Source organism: Polyergus mexicanus, unplaced genomic scaffold, assembly GCF_030449975.1.
Source record: "Polyergus mexicanus isolate NDT 795.1 unplaced genomic scaffold, iyPolMexi1.0 SCAF_3, whole genome shotgun sequence".
Taxonomy (NCBI): domain Eukaryota; kingdom Metazoa; phylum Arthropoda; class Insecta; order Hymenoptera; family Formicidae; genus Polyergus; species Polyergus mexicanus.
Window position 1 is genome coordinate 13,087,444 of NW_027223323.1, and position 24,514 is coordinate 13,111,957.

The window sequence follows — 24,514 nt, forward strand, 5'->3', positions numbered from 1 at the left end:
TGCGCGTATTCGCAATTCGTAATTCCCGTTTCGTGAACGGTATAAAGAAATCTGATTGCTTGAATTTGACGAATCATCCATCCACACTATTCACGAATTATAAACGAATAAGTAGTCTGGCGCTAATTTTAATCCCGTATCAGATTATGCATTGAGATTGAAATTTGACAAATCAAGACAAGGAAATTTTAGTTCTCCTTTTATCCCATGATTGGTGAAATTTCAATCTTCAATGCGTAGTCGGATACGGGCTTTATCGAGCTCCGTGTGGCGTCATCAGCGACTTCTAAAGCGGTCGTACATATAGTTAATTAGTAGAAGAATGTTCCCCGATTAAACTAGGTCACGCGACTGACGTCCGTCTTCAAGCTTGACCGGATGATGATAGTTATTTTTATCTCTTCGAGGGGTGCGAGAGAGAGAGAGAGAGAGAGAGAGGACTACAATAAGAAAGCGCAAATTGCAGGGATGCATTGTTGACATCATCACGAATTTTCGCGTTGTTCACGTGAATGAACGTTCGCTTGAAAGCGAAAAGTTCAAGGACACTTGTCTGAATATTTTAATATTCAGACTAATCGGTCAATCGTATCAATCGCTTTCGCCGTCAATGATACCGGGCGCGCAAAGAAGTCGTAAGTTAATTTCATTTATTATATTTTTCTTTTTTAAACTGCAAAATGAATTTATATTTATGGTGCAATTTATTTAATACGATTTTACTCGAGTATATATATATATATATATATATATATATATATATATATTTATATATATATATATATATTTTTTTTTTCCGATTTAAGATTTTATTCGATTTCACATCAGACGCGTAATAAATATTGTATTTATTTTAATTTTCCCGTTGCTCTGTTTATTTGACATAGCTGGCTTAAGCGTATCAGATATTTGTATCCCTCTACTTAAATCTACAAAACAACCAGTCCGGATATTCTTTTTTTCTTCTTTTTTTTTGCCTCGCGCAGACACCTGCCGCAGGTGCAGATCGCTGAAATAAAATTGTCGTAGGGCAATGGCCGTATAGTACCGGCTAAAAATCATCTTAAATAGGCAAGTTACGATGGATTCGTATATTTATCTCACAATTTGAATTGTAATTTCTTTTTCGATGTAATATTCTTCTTGAATGCCACTTTTGAGATATATTAATAATAATTAATATATAAATTTTGCTCTATATCATTAAATTCCTGAGATTCTTCCCGATTATACAATATTATAAAAAATAATAATAATTTTTTTTTAATCGAACAAGCGCAGTCAAAATTACTAAATGATTGAGTTTTCAAGTTGTAAATCGCGTGACTTTGCGTGATATTAATAGCTAAAAAAGGATTTAGAAATATATGGACGGATTTATTATGTAATATACATATGTTAAGTGTTTCATTTATACGCAAATATGCATGCTACTATTTAATTCTTTATCATATGTATTATCATTTCTATCATTAGCATCCATCTTTGTCACTGCGATTGCAAAGGTTTTCCATTTGCGAGTAAATTTATATACAGGATTGAAAAAGTTTATCGTGTTGCGACGCGCGCGATTGAATGTCACAATCTGAAAAATAATGTAGATATTTAAAAAAAAAAAAAAACACTAAGTTAATGAAGGGACACACACGCAAGAGCGCTATTTCGTGAGAATGATAAAAATAGCACAAAGCAACAATAAGATCGCATTATGATCAAGCTCACTAGGAACAGGAGAAAACATGGAATTAGCGTCTGAAGGAGTAATATTGTATGAGCTCGAGCATTATTGATGTATCAAATTCTGTCGAGGCAATCAACCTAAAATATCTCGTTATATATATATATATACAGGGTGTCCCATTTTAAAGGACTCACTCAAATATCTCAGAAACACTGCGTTAAATCGAAAAATGTTTCAAACAAAAGTTATGTGGCTTCAAGGGGGCCGTAAGATGGTGACACTACAAAACACTATAATAAAGTATTTTTTTTATTAAGTACTTTTTGAGTTATTTTATATTTTAATCTGACATATTTTGATATAAAAAATTAAATATCTCGTAAAATATCCAGTTTTCGATAATTTTACCGTAATACTTCTATGTACAGAATAATAAGACAAATTAATTAGTGCCAAAAAGAACAAATAATTGTTTAAAAAAATACATTGTAAATAATTTTCTTAAAAACAATTTTTTTTTTATACTAATTGATTTGTCTCATTATTCTGTACATAGAAGTATTACGGTAAGATTATCAAAAACTAAATATTTTACGAGATATTTAATTTTTTATATCAAAATATGTCAGATTAAAATATAAAATAACTCAAAAAGTACTTAATAAAAAAGAACTTTATTATAGTGTTTTGGAAAGCTCTTGATATCAGCTACAAGAATACTAAATAAAAAATGAGGGTTTCCATTTAAGATTTTAAAGTTGACCTTCGCATGACCTTCAAATGATTTTCCAAGGTCAAATCATTGTCACCATCTTACGGCCCCCTTGAAGCCACACAACTTTTGTTTGAAACATTTTTCGATTGAACGCAGTATTTCTGAGATATTTGAGTGGGTCCTTTAAAATAGGACACCCTATATATATATATATATATATATATATATACATCCTTGAAGTAACAATTCCGAAAGACGCAAAAGCAAATAGTCTTGAGAAATATAATTATCTCATAAAACATAATATACATAATAAACGCTTAACTTGTGCATGCGTATAATTGTATAAACCACCCAGTATTATCCGCACATAGTTCGAAATTAATCCCGACCTTACGTCTTTTTTAGGTAATATTTTTCATATAATATTTTCAAGTTACATATTTTTAGATTATAATTTAGATGATACTTTGTGTTGGCGGTTATATTATCGCGGGTGCTGTTACTCGAAAGCTTCTGTGTCTTATCATCTGACAATGAGTAAAGTAAACGTAATTTGCGAGTGTTGCAAATTCTACATGGAAAAGTCGAATCCGCCGAAGAGTTCATGCTTATCGCGTAAAAAAACGAGAATGCAACTGCGCAGCGATATCAGTTTGCTGTTTCTGTTGCGAGAAAGATAAAGAGAGAGAGAGAGAGAGAGAGAGAGAGAGAGAGAGAGAGAGAAGATAAGAAGTGCAAAATTATCGTCGATATCGATGCACTCACGGATTGCGAAGGTCGGAAGAGCGCAACTGTGTGCGTATACGATGCGATTGCTTTTTCAAATTTCCGATAATCATTATTTACCGGATGTCATGGTCAGAGACCCGTGGACATTAGTGCCAAACACGCAATTTCAGCTATCTCTCATTCGCCAACTATTTAATATCGTTGCAGTTATTGCTAATAATAATCGTTATAATCTCTTCTAACATTTATATATTTCTTATTTTAAATTTTCATATTTACCCGCTGAGAGTCACTGCATTTATTAATTCCGTTCTCGAGCTTTGTACCGTGTTATTAATTTAAATACTTTGTTAAAGATTGAGATTCTTTAGACTAAATGCAACTTTCTTCCGTTACTTTGTAACCCTTAAGAGTTTTGATAATCTACCGGAAATTGTTTCTTCTCAACCATTAATCATCCTGTGATTATATATCTCTTTAGAGTGGAACATATATTTAATTATATAAAAATATGAAAATGATAAAATAAAACTATAAAGCGTATTAAATTTTCGAAATAAAAAAAATTTATATTTTGCATTTATATATCTGTTGTTAAATTAAATATAAAATTATTATATTTAATTTAGCAATAGTTTATGTATAAAAAGATATTTTTAATATAACGTTGAAGAGTTCAATTTAACTGAATAAAAAAAAAAAAATTGATATTGATGTTTGAAGAGATATTTTACTAATATCTTTTTCGTGTAGATAGAGCATCGATATTTTTTATATCACTTCTAATGAGACGAATAGCCAATATTTTGCTCTTGTTATCGTAACTTCGACACATGAACGCTTCTCCTTATCTTTTAGCGTTTTGTCTAATTCGCGAGCGTGTGCCAACGGCACGCAGAAAGGATTTGCAAGTATTTAGTCGGCAGGATCGGTCGCGTGTATAATGCGTGGTCGCCCGTATACGTGTATTTTATTAAAACATTATTGCCATATCCAGCATATCAATGCATATCGAGCGTACAAACACACGGGACTATAGAGCAAACGGTTCGACACGTATTGAAGTTATATGAAAATATGGAGAAAAGACAAAATTATATTACGCAACATGGCTATTGGCAAAGATCCATAGCAGACTCGAAAATATTATTTTTAGGTAAATCTTTCTATAGATATACATTGAAAGAAATATTCAAACATTTTATTTTACGCGATTAATTATTATTAACCGATACAATTCAAATAATTATGCTCTTGTTAATTTATAATTGAAATACACACACAGAATTTATTTCTTTATTTAATTTTTATAAACAAACTTTTTTATTTTTCTGTATTTAAGAAAATCTTTTATTAAATATATTGTGAAAAAATTGAAGAATATATATAAATAATCTTTAAAGTCGCAATTAGGCAATATTTTATCTTTCATATAATTTTGTGGTTTTAAATTAATTAAATTTTAATTATAAAAAATATTACAAATAATCTAATCAATTTTCTTTAATAAAAATCTGATTAAAATAGCTTTAAAAACTTTTAAAATAGCTCAATATAAATGTCCTTGTATTATATAAATATAAAAAAAGATAGAGACTAGGAGTTTTTGGTCTTCTTTAATTAAAAAATAATAATATATTGCTAAAAGATATATGTGTGTGTGTGTGTGTGTGTGCACAAAATATGTCCATAGTATTTTTTCGCACATCTGGAAAAGATATATATCACAGTTACATTCTCCAATCTCGATAAACGCGAATGATAATGACACAAGAAACATCGGCAAAATTAAATAATTGGTTGCTAATCACATTGTTGTCTTCCATCTTTCCGCCTGACAAGCATTTGCCAAGAAATAAGTACTTATTCGTAGAAACCCGGCATTGTCCGTCACAATAAAATTAACTTATATAATGTATGTCATGTCATCAATAAATATCATTCATATCACGAGATTACGTCCAATAAGCTCTTGTAATCCAGCGTGATATGAAGATGCATGACTTCTGTATCTACTGTGCCCAGCTGTATAAGGTCATCCGAATGCATGTTCTGAATATAATGTTATGGATTGTTATTACAGTGTTAATGCGACGCGCGATCGATCGATGGATGAAGTAATTGATGATTGTTTGCCTTGGAAAGCAATAGTGTTAATTTCTTCGTAATGAAAATTGACTTGGTCGCATTCCGTATTATATATTTTTATCGCAATCAAAAATGTCAAATACATGCCATTTTATACATCAAATTAGGTTTTTAATGATTTTTATTAAAAGTAACTTATTAATTTTTTTACAAGTATGAAACTCGATCACAAAATTTTCTTGCTTTCAGAACAATAATTCTAACATGCTTAATTAAATTTTAATTATACTTTAATCGAAGAAAAACTTATTTCCTCTTTTTTCTTTAGTTAGTTAAATTTTCATAAAACAAAAGGTAAGAAGAATAATTATGCGTGATATTAAAATGCGAGAGAATATAACGATAAAACCACTTGATTCGCGAAGTATTGTTTGTCTAAAAATATAAGCACTCATATGATTCATATATGGAGTCCTTATAGATCACTAGATCACTTATATATATTCGATAATTCTCGCTACCCGTGGATAGCCGTTGAACTCGATACGGCTTCCAGGATTTGCATCTATGAAGAATCAATGTACCTTAAAGCGCAAAGATATTAAAATGTAAAGTATGTGCGTTAGCCATTCGTATACTAGGGAATGACTGCAGGCACTTATATCTTTATAACATATTCATCCATGTGTGCTTGTATCTTTAAGAAGGCGTTCGAACTCTCGAAAAATGAGTGCATTTTTTAGATTTTTTTTTTTGCAGCGCAACGACTTAATAAAAACATTTTATTTTCTTACAATATTAATACAATATTATTGAGTACTTAAATCAAATTTTTCAGCTTAAAAAAACTTTCTTTTTATTATTATTTTTTTTTTTTTAAGTTATGGGAATATTCGCGGAGGTCCTTTAAATTTTAGGTGGCTGCACGGTGTGCATGAAAACGCTCGTAAATCATATCCGAAATAAAAAATACAAGTTTTTTTTTTATTAAACGTATTAATAGCTATCTGCTATCCAAGCGTTTTTTTCAAAATTTTATAAAGTAAGAAAATGACAGCGTGTTGACAGCGAGTTTTTTTTTTAAATCCATCTTTTTTGTTTATAACAAAAAAATGGGGAGTCGGATTAAAAAAAGACTTTGTTAGCAGATGCTAAATATTAGGGTAATAAGTATATAAAGTATACTTTATGATATGTCAAGTCATATATATTTTCCGTCTTATATTTCAGGGGCAAAGGATACTAATTCCTGTTTTGCCAACATGTGTTACATCTGCTCTTATGTCACGATATTTAAATATATTATATAGTATCTCTCGCAGATATATATATATATATATATATATATATATATATATATATATATATATATATATTGGTATATGGTATATACTGGGTGGCCCATTTTAATCCATCCAGTCGAATATCTCAAAAACCAAGCCCGGAAGAGAAAAATGTTTCAAACAAAAGTTGTGTGGCTTCAAGGGGGCCATAAGATGGTGACAATGATTTGACCTTGGAAAATCATTTGAAGATCATGCGAAGGTCAACTTTAAAATCTTAAATGGAAACCCCCATTTTTTATTTAGTATTCTTGTAGCTGACATCGAGAGCTTTCCAAAATATTATAATAAAGTATTTTTTTATTAAGTACTTTTTGAGTAATTTTATATTTTAATCTGACATATTTTGATATAAAAAATTAAATATCTCGTAAAATATTTAGTTTTTGATAATCTTACCGTAATACTTCTATGTACAGAATAATGAGACAAATCAATTAGTATAAAAAAAAAATTGCTTTTAAAAAAATTATTTACAATGTATTTTTTAAACAATTATTTGTTTTTTTTTGGCACTAATTAATTTGTCTTATTATTCTGTACATAGAAGTATTACGGTAAAATTATCGAAAACTGAATATTTTACGAAATATTTTATTTTTTATATCAAAACATGTCAGATTAAAATATAAAATAACTCAAAAGGTACTTAATGAAAAAATACTTTATTATAGTGTTTTGGAAAGCTCTCGATGTCAGCTACAAGAATACTAAATAAAAAATGGGGGTTTCTGTTTAAGTTTTGAAAGTTGACCTTCGCATGACCTTCAAATGATTTTCCAAGGTCAAATCATTGTCACCATCTTATGGCCCCCTTGAAGCCACACAACTTTTGTTTGAAACATTTTTCTCTTCCGGGCTTGGTTTTTGAGATATTCGACTGGATGGATTAAAATGGGCCACCCAGTATACATTGTATAAAGTCCTCTTGAACTCGTGCGTGATTATTGATTTATAAGAAAGAATTTGTGCCAAAGATTAAAAGAGTAATTTTTATATAAATCACTGCACATTTGCCTATCGTTCACGCAAATATCTTATGATATTGTGGCAAATAATAAGATACCGACGAAAATCACATGAAGACTTTGGACATAGTTCTTTTATAAAATATTGAATTTAAACCAGAGCAGAGCGATTTAAATCATTCATTATCATCATCGTCTTGTTTAAATGTATGTCATATTAGAAGCTAAGCATTAAAAATGTCGAGTTAACTGATAATGCAGTTAGTTTTCTCATGATTGAATTTTTCCTCGTGATACAGTGCCTATTATAAATTGAAATAGCAATAATTGGTTTGTTATCGGCTTTCATTATATAGTTTTAAAAGCGTTGTGTGACATTAGGTCTCATATCATCGGCTTTCTTTAAATGAACTAAAATAACATGGTATCAGCAGTCGAGTTTCAAGTGTTAGAGAATAGACGACGAATGGCATCCGGATGAGAACGTAGATAAGTAGACGAGCGCGTCGTTAATCCAGCATCGAATCGAGAGAGAGAGAGAGAGAAAGAGAGAGAGGAGAGTCGGAAGCGACGGGTGGTCGCGCGTGTGCTTCGAGACGAGCGAGTTTCGTCGTCGCTGATGACCGATGACGTGTCGAACATCTTCCCGACCGGGAAAACAACAAGCCGCGACCGGCATCGCGGGGTTACCCCCTGCGTCCCACGCGTCGAACACACCCCGTCGTGTATATATCATATACCTTCGTGGTTCAACCCTCCGCGACAATTCCCGAAAATCAGCCGGCCGGGATGAACAAAAGGAGTCTGATGTCTAGACAGCCGGAATATTATTATTGAGGTAGAGCGATCGGGGGTTTCGTTATTGTCTTCCTCTTCCCCCTCCTTAACCGTTCGATATTTGCATTTTGCATCACAGAGACTCGACGATAGCTTCATTAGCACTCTTTCTATTGGTTTTTCTAATTTTTTTTTTTTTTTTTATTATATATTTTATACAGGGTGGCCCCGAACGTTCCAGCCGGATCTTGAGATCCTATAGGAAATTTAATACTGAAAAATTTCCTATAAACATGGGTCGTAAAATGCTTCCTTAAGAAGTTATCGCTCAAAAACGTCCGATGCAAAGGAAGAGCGAAAGGTGAAAAGAAAATGAAACTTAATAAATTTCTTGAAAAAAAATAAAAAATAAAGATCTTTTTCTTTTATGAAAATAAAATCAATTTTTTTAAACTAAAATAGCACGTAATAGTAGAAAATGAATAGAGACGTGAAAAAGCTGACTGTTCTCAAAATGTCCCCCCCCCCCTTCTCCCCCCGCTAGCTCCAATACACTTTCGGCATCGAGTGATGAACGATCTAGTCGCTTTACGGATTTCCTCCTGATTCGACTTTAATCGATCGATAACAATAAGTAACAAAAGCAATTTTTTGTACGTTTGAAACCGGTTATATCAAAATCTATGGAACGTACAACAATCATTTTGATCTCATTTGAAAGATAATTTAATTTTCTACAACTTTTGTCTCGTTACTTTTTGTTAAAAGACTCACATTTTCCATGATACTTGGAAAAATGTGTAAAGATAATCAGAGATTTCAGAGATTTTTCAGCGATAACTTCTTAAGAAAGCATTTTTCGCAATACATGTTTATAAGAAATTATTTGTTCAGAATTATTTGTTCGTGGCCACCCTGTATAATACGATATACACACACGTATTTATAGGCTCGCATAAATTTAAAAAAAAATAAATTTTGAAAAAAAGAGTGAGATATATAATTTACAGGTATAATCTATTTTTTATAGATGAACTTCAGTGAATGATTAATGGGCGGGAGAATAATTATTGACTTAATTTTTTTCACAGTTATAAAATATTATGATCATATTCTCTATCTCTGACGTCAAAGATGCGAATACGATATCACGAGGTTTTAGTTATTACAGAGTTACAGAGTTACAAACTCAACGGTTACACGTTTTCTAGAAAGAGTTCATTTCATTCTCCCAACGTTATTTTTCTCTCAACATCTTTAAGCGATAAAAAATCAAAATTAGAGGAAATAATTTATTTTTTACATAATATAAGGAGAAAATAGGAGAGGCATGAACATACCATATATGAATTATATGCAATGAGATATAAATCTAAGACACGTGGCGTACGAGTTACATAACAAAATAAGTAGAAAATAAGCAGAAAATAATAAATAATGGTTTTTTTATGACATATTTGACAGATGAATTTATGTGTATGTGAAGACGCTAAGTGCATAAAATCGAATGTAGACATATTTCGTGTATTTTTTTTTTCCGGATTCTAGATGTTTAGGATCGAGTGCATCGTACGTATGTTACCTCTAGCCATCTTATCAGCGCGTATACTGCGTATGCAGCGAAACTTGTGATAGTAACGCGATGTCAACGACCTGATATATCAATGCAGTCCTATACCTGACGTCAGTTTCTACATGCAGTCATTTGTTCGTCATTCGCTTTTGCAGCGCCCTGAAAAATTGAATAAAGACTCGAGATTCGAAGGGACTTGCAGATTTCTGCTTCATCACACACATTGCATGTTTTATAAAAATATCAAAAAGATATTTTTTAAACAAATTCTCGTATTAATACGAACGATGACATAAATCGTAAATAGAAATGGTTTTCTTCCTTTCTCTCTCTCTCTCCTTTTATTCCGAATATCATGCATAATAAATTATATTTTAATCCTTTTACTATATTAAAGGGAAATAATAATGTCACCCCTGAGGGGGGAAGCACAGTTTTATGCTTATATTTTAATTTTGAATAAATTGTTTTCATTATTGCTTTGAGACTTATGCGCAAGGATAATGCATGGATATGCCGATGAAAATTTTCTTTCTTCACGTTAAATTACGGTGGATAAAGCACTCTCTCTGAGATAATTTCTTTAATTAAGTTTGGTTAATTAAATACAATGCAACAGAAATATTTTATGGCATCTTTATATTCTCATACAAATACAAATTAGGTTTTATTTTACACAAGAGGAGAAATGCCGTTATTAAATAATAATAATTGTTAATCTCAAGATGAATAATATATAATGTTGATCATAAAATATATATATAAAATTGGGTCACTCTTTATTTAACGAAAATGTATAATTTCGAAATACGCTCAGAATATTTATGAGAAACGTTCACTTTTATTCTAGTCCGTAAAAGTGATTATCCGAATAAATATACATTTCTTTTTTCGGATATTCAAGTCGTATCTTTTACGTATTTCTTAATTCAATTTTTTCTAAAAAATACATTTGTACACGATTTGTAAAAGATATACACGCTCGCATAGCAAAACTTTTTTCATTCTCTGCAAATATCGATCATGTCGAGGCGCGGGATCTCGATACGACGGAGTCGATCGACCCGATGGGATTATTGTAGCGTCACGAATAGTATGAACATGTGTCTCTTGTTTGTTGTTACGATCGGGACACACGTACGTGTTAATCTGCAGCCGTGCGATGTGACACGAGACTTGCGTGACCATGAACAAAAAGACCATCCTTGATCCTGGGCAATGTCGCGCGATTGTCACGAATTAGCGCCTGTTATTCGCGCACGCGGAACGCATGCGATCATTTTACGGCGACGTGGTTTATCCGCGGTCTGAATTCTACTGATTTTGCCGGTTCGCCCGAATGTCGATCAGCCCAGATTTTTCATACACCGGCACTATGACGAATCGCAAATTCAATTCGCGTTCATGTTCACACACGCGTTCCAACCTGGCGAATTCATCAATCTGCATATCCGTTCAGAGTTCGCCATTCATCTCGATAAAACAGATTTCACAGTTTGTGCAAAATAGGACACGGAACAAGTGGATACGAATTGTGAACGTAGCGTATTTAATTCTTATTTACACTAAAAGCAAGTAAAATATTAAGCAAGTTAAATATTAAGGTTACAATTTATACTTCACATTGTTCTTTAATATTAATTAATATGGAAATAATAAATCTGGCGTAGTTGCTGTACATTTCTGTTTTTGTTTTTCCCCGAATTAAACTAAATTTCAAAATTAACAACTCTTATGCAACTTCGGTTTATAAATATTTAAATGGCTAATATTGCGAATATTTGACGCAAGGATATATAAATATGAAACCAAAATTTGCCCATGGATGGCCCTAGCTGTCACATTGACAACTACATTAGTTACCGTCAAACCGCGTCATTGGCGCCATTTTCTTGTTTTGACATCTGATAGAGATTTTCAACTCACAACAATACAAGTTTCATACAACAGCATAGTTTTTAATAGCGTTGAACATATCGAATTTTGTGCCTGGAAACTACGATTTGCGGACAGCATTGATTTTCTGTTACCATTTGAAGAAAACTGCTGCAGAATCGCATCGAATGCTTGTCGAAGCTTACGGTGAGCATGCTCTTGGTAAATCACAGTGCTTTGAGTGGTTTAAAAAATTCAAAAGTGGCGATTTTGACGTGAGAAACGAAGAACGTGGAAGAAGGGTGTGATCTATTATGAGCTGCTAAAACCTGGCGAAACCGTTAATACCGAACGCTACCGACAACAAATGATCGATTTGAATCAAGCTTTGCGTGAAAAACGACCAGAATATCAAAAAAGGCAACGCAAAGTTATTTTGCTTCATGATAATGCACCATCACACACAGCAAAACCGGTCAAGGAAACGATTGGGGCGTTTAGTTGGGAAATACTTTCGCATGCGGCTTACTCATCAGACTTGGCTCCATCCGATTACTACTTATTTGCATCGATGGGACACGCACTTGCTGTGAGCAGCGCTTCACTTCTTACGAAAATGTACGAAAATGGCTCGATGACTGGTTTGCCTCAAAGGAGCAACAGTTTTTTTGGCGCGGCATCCACAAATTGTCAGAGAGATGGGAAAAATGTATAGCTAGCAATGGGCGATACTTGGAATAAAATATTTTTTATCATTTTCATACAATAAACATGTATTTTCTATACAAAAATTCCGGTTTCATATTTATATACCTGGTATTCCTGATGACATTCAGGTGACAGCGCTATTTAATTACAATCGAGATACGTTATCTACGATTTTAATATTGATTATCTTATACGACCAATCATCGCAATTCTTCTCTCACATTCGTTATTATACAATTGGTCGAGCGTACTTATTGAATCAGCTGTACGTATCGCGATCAGTTATGTCATTTAGTCGACGACCATGCATCAATTATCATTTTCACATCGATTCTATCAAGCAGAAATTACTCCCTTTTAAACGCTTAATCGCTCAGTTTTACTCACGTTATGGCATCAATCCAATTGCAATCCATCGCACGTGTGAAAAGAATCTCGCCGAGAATGTATCGGACGAATACTTACGAGCGCACGTGCTCGAATGCATATTTTGCGGTTGATGCAACTGAAGCACTTCTTCCTCTTTATTCACTCTAATAGCAAACATTTAAATATAGAAGATGCCTCGTCAAGCACATTCTATATAAGTGCGTATTTGTTTATCGTATAAAATGAAGTTGCACTTTCTCTCTCTCTCTCTCTAAAGCTAAATTTACGCCACAATACACCGTATAACAAAATTTAGCCATTAAATACATATCTAAATAAAATATCTTCTTTTTTTTTTAAATTTATACGCTTTATTTTTTTTTTTCTAAATTAACAAAGCATTATTTTAATGTGCAGGAACTTTAAAAAATGAAGGATGACGTGGACGAAGATGACTCTGGCATCTCCTCAGGCACGTCCTCTTCAGGCACGTCCGTACCCGAGAGCACCATTTCATATGGGTAAGTCAAAATTATTGTACTTGAAATTAGCATGCTAATAATTTCTTCATCATGATGGCGACGTAATGAGGTATGTGATAATGTGTTAATAAAAATATATTCAAATGTAATTTCTAACTCCTTTCCCTCTTCATGTAAAGAGATTTTCTTATGCATCATGTTATTGTATAAGTTGAAATATCTTTTTATTGACCATCATAATCGCAAAATAATATTTATATATCGCGACTTTTTAATCGCGTAAACTTACGTGTACACATATTTGTATAAATATGATGACTAAAGTATGAAAATTATTTTACGTATCGAGGAGAAAATATTGATTTTCCACATTACTCACTTTTTTTATTAAATTCGATTTGACAAAATAATCACACACATGATGATTGATTAAATTTTGTCCCGAATGGGAATGGAATTATACTTTAATTAGTGTTTGAATTAATTACTATGAATTTATTTAAAAGATACATATAGATCGCTGTGCAATAAATCGTCGATTGCGCATGAAGCATTACGGGATAAATGTCGTGACTCGAAAACGTACATGAAGAGTTATTTTCACGGTGAAGTTGCATTACAAAGTACCAGTTTACTGTTAATTCTATTATAGTTTCTTACATGAATACAACCCTTCATGATCGTGTTCAGTTAATTAATCAGCCGTAAATACGGCGCATTACTGCACTCTCATCTAATCGGAATTACCAGCTCGCTGGCGTTGCAGCACGGCTGAGCAAAAGGGTTTTGTTCTCCGAGTTGCTAGATGGCATCGACCATATCGAAGCTTACGTACATAGTCCATATTTGCTGAATGCAACTTGAGAAAAAAAAAAATGCTCTTTCGACCCGTGTCGTTATCAATTTTCTTTGAGTAGCGAAAACATTGCAAATTCTGAATTAATTCCTCAAATAAGCTGAGATGTTTTATGGTTATTTAATAAAATTTTTGTCCACCATAAGATAGAATTATTTCGTTAAAATTATTCTATTTTTTATAAGCGATATTAATATTAAAAATTCTTTTACGATTAGAAAATTATCTCTAATGTGTTATTTATTTTTTATTTTGTCCTAAAACTCATAATATATATATATTGTATATATACAATACAATATATAAATACAAAAACTGAATATTTCTCATACAACGTAATGTGTATATGAGATGATATGAAAATCAAAGTAATTCTTGTTTTTATATATATACTGGGTGGCCCATTTTAATCCATCCAGTCGAATATCTCAAAAACCAAGCCCGGAAGAGAAAAATATTTCAGACAAAAGTTGTTTGGTTTCGAGGGGGCCATAAGATGGTACCATTGGTTTGACCTTGAAGAGTCATTTGAAGGTCACGTGAATGTCACCTCAATTTTTTTAAATGGCACCCCCTATTTTTTATTACATATTCTTGTAGTTGACCTCGAGAGCTTTCCAAAACACTATAATAAAGTATTTTTTCATTAAGTACTTTTTGAGTTATTTTATATTTTATATCAAAATATGTCAGATTACATAAAATATAAAATAACTCAAAAAGTACTTAATGAAAAAATACTTTATTATAGTGTTTTGGAAAGCTCTCGATGTCAGCTACAAGAATACTAAATAAAAAATGGGGGTTTCCGTTTAAGATTTTAAAGTTGAACTTCGCATGACCTTCAAATGATTTTCCAAGGTCAGATCATTGTCACCATCCTATGGCCCCCTTGAAGCCACACAACTTTTGTTTGAAACATTTTTCTCTTCCGGGCTTGGTTTTTGAGATATTCGACTGGATGGATTAAAATGGGCCACCCAGTATATATATTTTCTCATTAATACGATTGGTTGTATCGGTGCGCATACCGTTTCAAAATTTGCCTAAGAAACGTACGCATATTATCTATTTAAATCCTCAGAGAACCAAAACAATAGAATTACAACGTGAAATAAGTACGTGAATAAATTACGACCCCATTGTGCTGATACTTTTATGACACTTTTATTTCATCGTAGTCCGCATATGAAATTGTGCAATATATCGAAATCGTAGACTATATCTCTTGTTTGCGAACAAACATAAGAAAGTAACTCGATGTACCTCACGCACGTGGGGTCTCCGACTATATTGTATACATATACAATACCGCATTAAATGAATATTTGCTTCGGATGATAAGAAGAGCAAAATCGGATAATGCCATGAAGATACAAATTGTTGATACACATACGTTTGACATTCTCAGCGACAAATGTGTGGAGATATCATGCGTGGGATGAAATCTTGTCAGATATTACGACGTGTGCGATTAGCTCGATTATATAGCTTCGGGGGTTTCGGCGACAGCGAATTTTATTTACACATTGCTTTTTTTTTCTTTGAAATACGAGATATAGAGGAAGATCGTGCAAAAAAAAATATTCGATTAAAAAAAAAAATTTGCAAATATCGAATCGTTACATTTGACAGATCGCTTATCGGGAAATTGGACGCCTCGCTTTTGGTTTATTTTTCGGAGCAAAAATCATGTGTGTTCTCTGAAGTATATATATATCGGATATAATATTTGTGAGAATTTAAACTGCGCAGCGCTCGTTTTCTAAACGTCGGCCTTCGCATAGTCATTCTTTGATATGACCTCTGGGTTTAGCATATTATTCTTGAGAAAAATCCCGATGGTTTTTTTAGTGCCTCTCAGCGTGACTTATATATCCATAAGAATGTCACATAAGAAAATCTTGCAATAGCTCATCATTCGAAAGACCAAGGTCTCTTGCCGTCGAAAATAAATTCTGCTAAATAAAATTGTTTATGACAAGTGAGAAAAATTAAAAATAGGATTTTACTTTTGTTTTATCGTCGAATTACAATATAATGTAGTCTTTAGTATGTACAAGTTGAAAAACATATAGGTATATAAAATATCCATTACGGGCTGTATTCATCAAAATGGGTATACAAATTTTATGAATTAGATTAGGTGCATACAAATTGTATCTACGTTCTAAATTTTATGTACGCATTTTTTTAATGACGTAATACAAATTGGACTGTCGCGCATTTAAAAAAAAAAAAAAAAAGTAACATTTTCATATCGATATGATCATAAATAATAAATAACGTTGAAATATAAAACTGTAACCACAATTAATTATTTTTATAAATATACGTAAACATAGTGAAGAATCACATGAATTACAAACATTAATATTTTTTGTATTTTTCCCATTCAAAAGATAAAAAAAAAAATGTCACTTCCCTCACTACAAATGCGATTTAAGAAGCGCATTAAGCGCGCTCGAATAAAGATTCATTTACAATAAGTAAAGAAGAAGCAAGTGTGTGTGTGTGTGTGTGTGTGTGTGTGTGTATGTGTGTATCGATTTCGCATACGAGTTCCAAAATTTCCTTCTTATCACATAAGCCGGCCGGTATGAGTGCGGTTTAATAATGTGTCGTTATCACGCCAAGCATACAGATATATGTGTGGTGGTGGGGGGAGAGGGTGGGAAAGAGGGGAGCGACGATTGGTTGCTCGGTAAGAGGGGAACCGCTGATCGTTCGTCGGGAGTGGGGATAGCGCTCGTCCAGCAATACGCAGTACGCATCCAACTGCCGTGAGTTGCGGAGTACGCGTTTAACCGATAGCCAAGTGTTATTAGACGGGCCGGGGGGGTTTTCTTTTTTTTTTCCGTGCATGCGCGTTGAACGTGGCATCAACGAAGTAGTTAATCGAATGAAGTTGAGGTCCTGTATGGAGGACCCCCCCCCCCGTTTAATCCTTTTTTAAAAGAATTTATTCGAAAAGCTTTAAATAATCAATTGAAAACGTGTGAAATAAAAAAAAATTAGTATGTACAAATTATATTAATTAATTAATTCGTTTACTTATTAGTACCTATTTAACTGGTCTTCCCGCAAAAACTGAAGTACCTATTAGGTATACATGACTCAGTAAACATCTCATTGTTACGTCACGCGTAATAAAAAAAAAACCCGGCTCGTCTAACGACACTGGTTGATACGCAGCTTCTTCTCTCGTTCTCGTGTCTTTCCCTCGTTCCCTTTCCATTCGATATTTCTCCTTCCCTCCTTCTCTCTCTCTCTCTCTCTCTCTTCGCAATCGAGTTTCGGTTCGGGTAGGGCCGCCTGCCGCCTAAGATCTCGCCCGCTAACAGTTTCGCGGATGCTCGCGTATGGGATGGACGACGTCGCCGTGTCGTCGTCGCGTCGCAGTTTCCCGTGCAGAAAACGTGATCTTTTCTCGCTGACGTTTCACGCTCGCACGATCGGCAAAATATCGGACGTGAAACGTTGAAACGTCAGGGCGAATAGGAGATTCCACGTTAATCAAAACTTTCGTTTATGCAATCACATAGGTCAAAACAGCAGCGACAACTTTGGCTAAATTGTCGCCGCATTTGAAACAAAATCATCGCTCCGCAATGTACGGCGAACGCATTCGTAATACCGTATTCGGGATCAGCCTCGGAGAGTTCGCGCTTTGCGTCATCGCGCAGCGCTCTTTTACGTAGCGCGTTTCTCTGCGCGCTACAGCTTGGTAGAAAGAGAGACAGACAGATAGAAATCGCGGCCACATCGAGAAACTCATAACTCGTTTTTTGTTTTTGTTTTTTTTTCTTTTTCTTAGTTTTTCGAGAATCGTTACTGTGACAATTTGTTGACAGTGTCGAAACTGTTGTCGACACTTCCGACGATTAATTTGCGCGGGAGATCTGCGAGTGTGGTCTATCGATGACAATTACGAACTGTTAGAGACCGGTATCCAATTCGAGGATCGGTGATGATCGATCAAGATCGCATTGAAAATGCGCCAGAATGCCCATGTCTCAACTTATTTCGCAAGTTCTAGTGATATAGTGCTTGTGCGTAAAACCTGTAAGGACCAGTGTGCGTCGAAAGGAGTATATACTTCCGTAGAAACGACGGAAGATTCGACAAAATTTTAGAAACGTTTACCGGATACGGGACGACTTTATTTATCGCGCGAGAAAGATCATCGTATAAGAACCGCGATTAATCGGTTAATTTTAATTTGACTGGCAAATAAGCTATCGCTGTTGCGATAACTCGTGATATTGGTCCATCGAGTACGAATCGACGTTGACGCAAGGTCGATGATGCGTCTTTAAGCCGCGCTCTCGGTTTTCAATAATCTAGTGAAGCGAGACGTTGAAACACCATTACGAATATTCAATAAACAATAAACAAAGATAACAATCATCGTACTGTGACGTTAAAACTGTGTGGTAATATCGACGAATGTTGAAAGAGCGGATTAAAAAGTTTTTCCATCGTTTTCAACGCAATAACCGCTAACGATGGGCGAATGTACTTTGTCCAAACGAACGGATGAAAGAACTCTCTTTGAGAAGAAAATATATATTTGTATATTTCAATGGATAAGCGCGTCTCTTTTGTAAAGTATAACATGTGGCAGCAACAACAGCAGCAGCAGCAACAAGCGTATTTGAGGAGTTTGCCCTCGCAGCATCCGCAACAACAGACTCTCCACCCAGGGATCATGGGAGGCACGAATAATCGCGTGCATCAATCGCATCAGCATCATCAGCATCATCGCGCCACCATAATGGATCTACCGGTACCAAGGTCAGGCTCGTTTTCTTATTACGAGATAAGGTCGCGGATCGTATCAACGTGAACGGATATGCCTGAGCGCGAATGTGATAGGGATCGCGTCTCGGATATGATAATAAATCGCGCATCACACGCGAATTTCGTTAACCGTCGACACCAATATGGTGGCATCCTTCCACATTTTAGCTAATCATCATTTCCATTACATCAATAATATCTCATTTAAAAGCTATTTCATCACATTTCTTGAAATGTGGAAGTTTATCGTAATTTAATTTTTTTTCTTTTTTTTTCCTTTCTTTCCTAAGCAAATCAATATAATAACAAATATTATAATTTTATGGACACTTGATTTTTTTATAATCTTATGCGTAATATAGTAAATGATAATGAGTTTTTTATATTGATCCCACGATGTATATTCTATGAATCGTATTCAAATTAGAGAATATTTCAGAATCGCGAATTATTAATCTAATGACATAATCTTTGATTAATTTGAAGTCAGCCCTCTCGGAAGGATTTTGCGATAATCTATTATTTATTGCGAATCTTGATAAATAATGCTTTTATTCTTTCACACAAATCAGATCTTGATAAAAATAATAAAAATGTAATATATATATATATATATATACATTTAATATTTTTATTATTTTCATCTTATTTATATATTATCAACATTTTTTAAAAGAAAAAATGCTTAATCAAAATCGTTTATCATGCTTTCTTATTATAAAATTATTAAAAAGTTATCAATAATTAACAACAGTATTAGATATAAATCGTGAAAAAAAAAGAAAAAAAAATGATAGCAAAATCACGTGATGTTGAAGAATAATGGTAGATAGAGAATGTTGCGTATATGTTGATCGCAATGTTGACATCACGAGAATGCAAAATTAATATTTTGTACATATAATAACACACATATAATACATTTGTATGTTTACATTATATTTCTATATCTCTATGTTTGCCTTGCTTTCGCCTTGATAGCAAAGCAATGTTTTTATGTATATTCTTTAGCACGTAAGACATTGACTTTTGATCTATTCGAGTATGAACATATTAACGATGCTGTGCAAATAGATAAATTTATTCATGAATTAGATATTCATATCGCAATAATCAATTATTTCAATGGCGACACGCTCTTAAAAAGTTACGATGCGAAAATATCAGATACTCTCTTGCGTTATACGTATCCTTGTATTTTTTCTAACTGCTATGTATCATTTTTCTTGAAATCTTCTGAGGACTTTTACGATGTCATAAAAAAATTGATCGCATCCTCACTCTAACGTTATTGCAATTTGCAATCGGTATTTATATCTTACGTGCTATAATATTCCACGCTCAGCTATTTGTCTGATGTAATCAAAAATTTGATATAAAAAAAAAAAAAATCAGTTGATAAATTATCTATTTCCTTTTACACTATTTTCATATCAAGTATAAATGATATGATAGATTTTAGATCGTGTCTTTTCAGTTATTAACTGATATTGTCACATTGTTTATTTATTAAAAACGTTTCTCTTCTATTAGGGATTAGGTGATATCGTAAAGATTGGATCTAAAATAGCCTATATCGATAAACATCGCGTTTTATTAGTATCGCGTATTACGTTTATGGTTATTTAAGCTATTAAACAATTTAAAGTAGGAGTGCGACGTAAAAATATTAATTAAAGTTCCTACAATTGTAGGCAAGTATATAAAATAAGAGTTTATTACATTGAGATTGTTATATACGGTATAATACGAGTATATATACTGGGTGGCTCATTTTAATCCATCTAGTCGAATATCTCAAAAACCAAGCCCGGAAGAGAAAAATGTTTCAGACAAAAGTTGTTTGGTTTCGAGGGGGCCATAAGATGGTGACAATGATTTGATCTTGGAAAATCATTTGAAGATCATGCGAAGGTCGACTTTAAAATCTTAAATAGAAACCCCCATTTTTTATTTAGTATTCTTGTAGCTGACATCGAGAGCTTTCCAAAACACTATAATAGAGTATTTTTTCATTAAGTACTTTTTGAGTTATTTTATTATTTTAATCTGACATATTTTGATATAAAAAAGAAAATATTTCGTAAAATATTCAGTTTTCGATAATTTTACCGTAATACTTCTATGTACAGAATAATAAGATAAATTAATTAGTGCCCAAAAAAACAAATAATGTTTAAAAAAATACATTGTAAATAATTTTCTTAAAAACAATTTTTTTTTTTTTTTATACTGGTTGATTTGTCTCATTATTCTGTACATAGAAGTATTACGGTAAGATTATAAAAAATTAAATATTTTACGAGATATTAAATTTTTTATATCAAAATATGTCAGATTAAAATATAAAATAACTCAAAAAGTACTTAATGAAAAAATACTTTATTGTAGTGTTTTGGAAAGCTCTCGATGTCAGCTACAAGAATACTAAATAAAAAACGGGGGTTTCCATTTAAGATTTTAAAGTTGACCTTTGCATGACCTTCAAATGATTTTCCAAGGTCAAATCATTGTCACCATCTTATGGTCCTCTTGAAGCCACACAACTTTTGTTTGAAACATCTTTCTCTTCCGGGCTTGGTTTTTGAGATATTCGACTGGATGGATTAAAATGGGCCATCCAGTATATATTGAAATTAATCTATTACAATGGAGATAAAATAGCTTTTTATTTTTACAAATTTAAACGGTAACATATTATTAATGACAGTTTAACTTGCAAATATATGACAACGTTATCGCGCATAGCTACCTTCGCAAGCGATAATTTTATGCAAAATAGCATTGAAAGAGTACGAGAAATCAATACATATGTATATGGCACGTGATGATAGCGCTGACTATTGTAAAAAAAATCGGTAACTATTAAAAAACGTGGTTACATGGTTAATGTGCGAATTATTTTGAAGATTGTTTAAAATGCCTGCCATGAAACTTCTCCATTTCAGTCATTCTGTACAATCTAAGGAAAGGGAGAGTTTTATTTTTTTATACTATGAAAAAAAATCTAGAGAAATCTTATATCAAAATTATCATTACTGTATTTATATTAACTAATGGATTAAATTACATTATTAAATATATAAAATTTTATGTTACCATACATTAAATAATAAATTCAATACTATTATGGACTAAAGTAGATCAGACCACGTAAGAACACGTTTATTAAATTTATTTAAAAATTCTATAAACACACACACACGCACACACATAAATTGGTTAAAAAAAAAAAAAAAAAAAAAAAAAAAAAAAAAAAAAAAAAAAAAGTACGGTTTAATTATGATTTTATAAAAATATATTTTTTGCATCTTGATTGACTTGGACATATCAGAAAATTGATATGTCATCATAGAGATACATAACATTTAGATAATCGATGAACCTTTAGAATCATCGACAATCGTACAGTAATTTATGAGCAGGCGTGCTAGAGCGGCACACCTCATGGAAGTCTAACGTGCGATCTTACTTTGTCGATTGTCGAACGAGACTAGCGATTCATCGCGTAAATACGGACGCCATGTGATTCCGGATGATTCTGTATCCGCAGCTTGATTTGCACGACGAATTAATTCAACTCGATGATTTTTATGAGGAATGACATAATAATAACGTTAATGATAGTCTGGCTCTCTTTGCATGCTCTCGACAACGTCACGAATCCAAAGAGCAAAGAGTATATAATCGTATTAGTATTATATCTGGTAAGACGTACGGGCACTATCGCTGATTTATTCAATAATTGGTCGTTATTATGTATATTCTGACAAAGGATTCAGTAGGAAATGATTAGGTCCTAGAATATAGGGAAGACAATAGTGAATGATTATATGAAATGACATAATTTGATGATTAACTGTCAGAGCGACGTCCTACGAAAATCGAGATATAAAATAAATTCTGCAACATAACTGATAGTAATTCGCAAACCGTTGAAATTTTTGCATTTTATGATTTGGTTACTAATTAATTAGCAAGACATATTTATGATATTACATTAACTTAAAACATTGTTTATCAAGATTATTGAAATTATATTGTTCCGATAAGTTTTATTACGATTTGAAATATTTATTTTATTAATTTTTGACGGTATGATTGATTTTTTGGGATCTGTCGCCTGCTTCTATTAACTTTCGTTTCTTTATTACAAGTTACCGATATAAACAATTCGCGCTACTTATCTGCAATTTATGTCACTCATCGCTATTCGTGACATACATTGCTGAAGGATATTTGCAAATAGTAGTTTGGTTTGTAAATTTGAGTCTCTCTCTACATTTAGGCCGCCATTCCCTGTATACGTCGAAAATAATTTCGATTGCAAAATGTTTATGTATGCTCGCCTGTGCCTTACTTGCTTCTTCTATCTATCGATCTTTTGAAATCGATTTAATAAATATAAAACATTGTTGCATGCTCCGTTGTTCGCCGCTTCGTATCGATATATTGAAATCGTTGTAACAACTGCAATCCGTTATCATACATCAATATTTTACATTTGCAAAATACAAGTAGTATCAAATTTGAATTTTTTTTCATTTCAGAACAAATTCAATTATCCGACAAATTCGAGTAACTAGAAAATTATTACATGTAATTATCAATAATACATTATACTGGGTGGCCCATTTTAATCCATCCAGTCGAATATCTCAAAAACCAAGCCCGGAAGAGAAAAATGTTTCCAACAAAAGTTGTATGGCTTCGAGGGGGCCATAAGATGGTGACAATGATTTGACCTTGGAAAATCATTTGAAGGTCATGCGAAGGTCAACTTTAAAATCTTAAATGGGAACTCCCACTTTTTATTTAGTATTCTTGTAGCTGACATCGAGAGCTTTCCAAAGCACTATGATAAAGTATTTTTTCATTAAGTACTTTTTGAGTTATTTTATATTTTAATCTGACATATTTTGATATAAAAAATAAAATATTTCGTAAAATATTCAGTTTTCGATAATTTTACCGCAATACTTCTATGTACAGAATAATAAGATAAATTAATTAGTGCCAAAAAAAACAAATAATTGTTTTAAAAAATACATTGTAAATAATTTTCTTAAAAAAATTTTTTTTTTTTTTTTTTTATACTAATTGATTTGTCTCATTATTCTGTACATAGAAGTATTGCGGTAAGATTATCAAAAACTAAATATTTTACGAGATATTGAATTTTTTATATCAAAATATGTCAGATTAAAATATAAAATTACTCAAAAAGTACTTAATAAAAAAAATACTTTATTATAGTGTTTTGGAAAGCTCTCGATGTCAGCTACAAGAATACTAAATAAAAAATAGGGGTTTCCGTTTAAGATTTTAAAGTTGACCTTCACATGACCTTCAAATGATTTTCCAAGGTCAAATCATTGTCACCATCTTATGGCCCCCTCGAAGCCACACAACTTTTGTTTGGTTTTTGAGATATTCGACTGGATGGATTAAAATGGGCCACCCAGTATATGTTTTGATTACATTTAAAAAGATAAAAAAACTTATTTTCTCTCCAAGTTATTCATTTTTGAATAATTTGAAATT

At 32.5% G+C, this 24,514-nt stretch overlaps 1 protein-coding gene across 2 annotated transcripts in view; it reads left to right on the forward strand.

Annotated features, from left to right (window-relative positions):
- Window positions 1-24,514, forward strand: part of LOC138932043 (uncharacterized) — a 92,860-nt gene that overhangs the window by 10,629 nt on the left and 57,717 nt on the right. Inside the window, exon 2 of one of the 2 annotated variants that reach the window (XM_070293515.1) lies at window positions 13,247-13,350. In XM_070293515.1, coding sequence (XP_070149616.1) covers window positions 13,259-13,350 — 92 coding nt within the window. In that variant the 5' untranslated portion in view covers window positions 13,247-13,258. Of the gene's footprint in view, window positions 1-13,246; window positions 13,351-18,731; window positions 18,965-24,514 lie in introns of those variants that run through there. The other variant, XM_070293516.1, reaches the window with a different exon arrangement.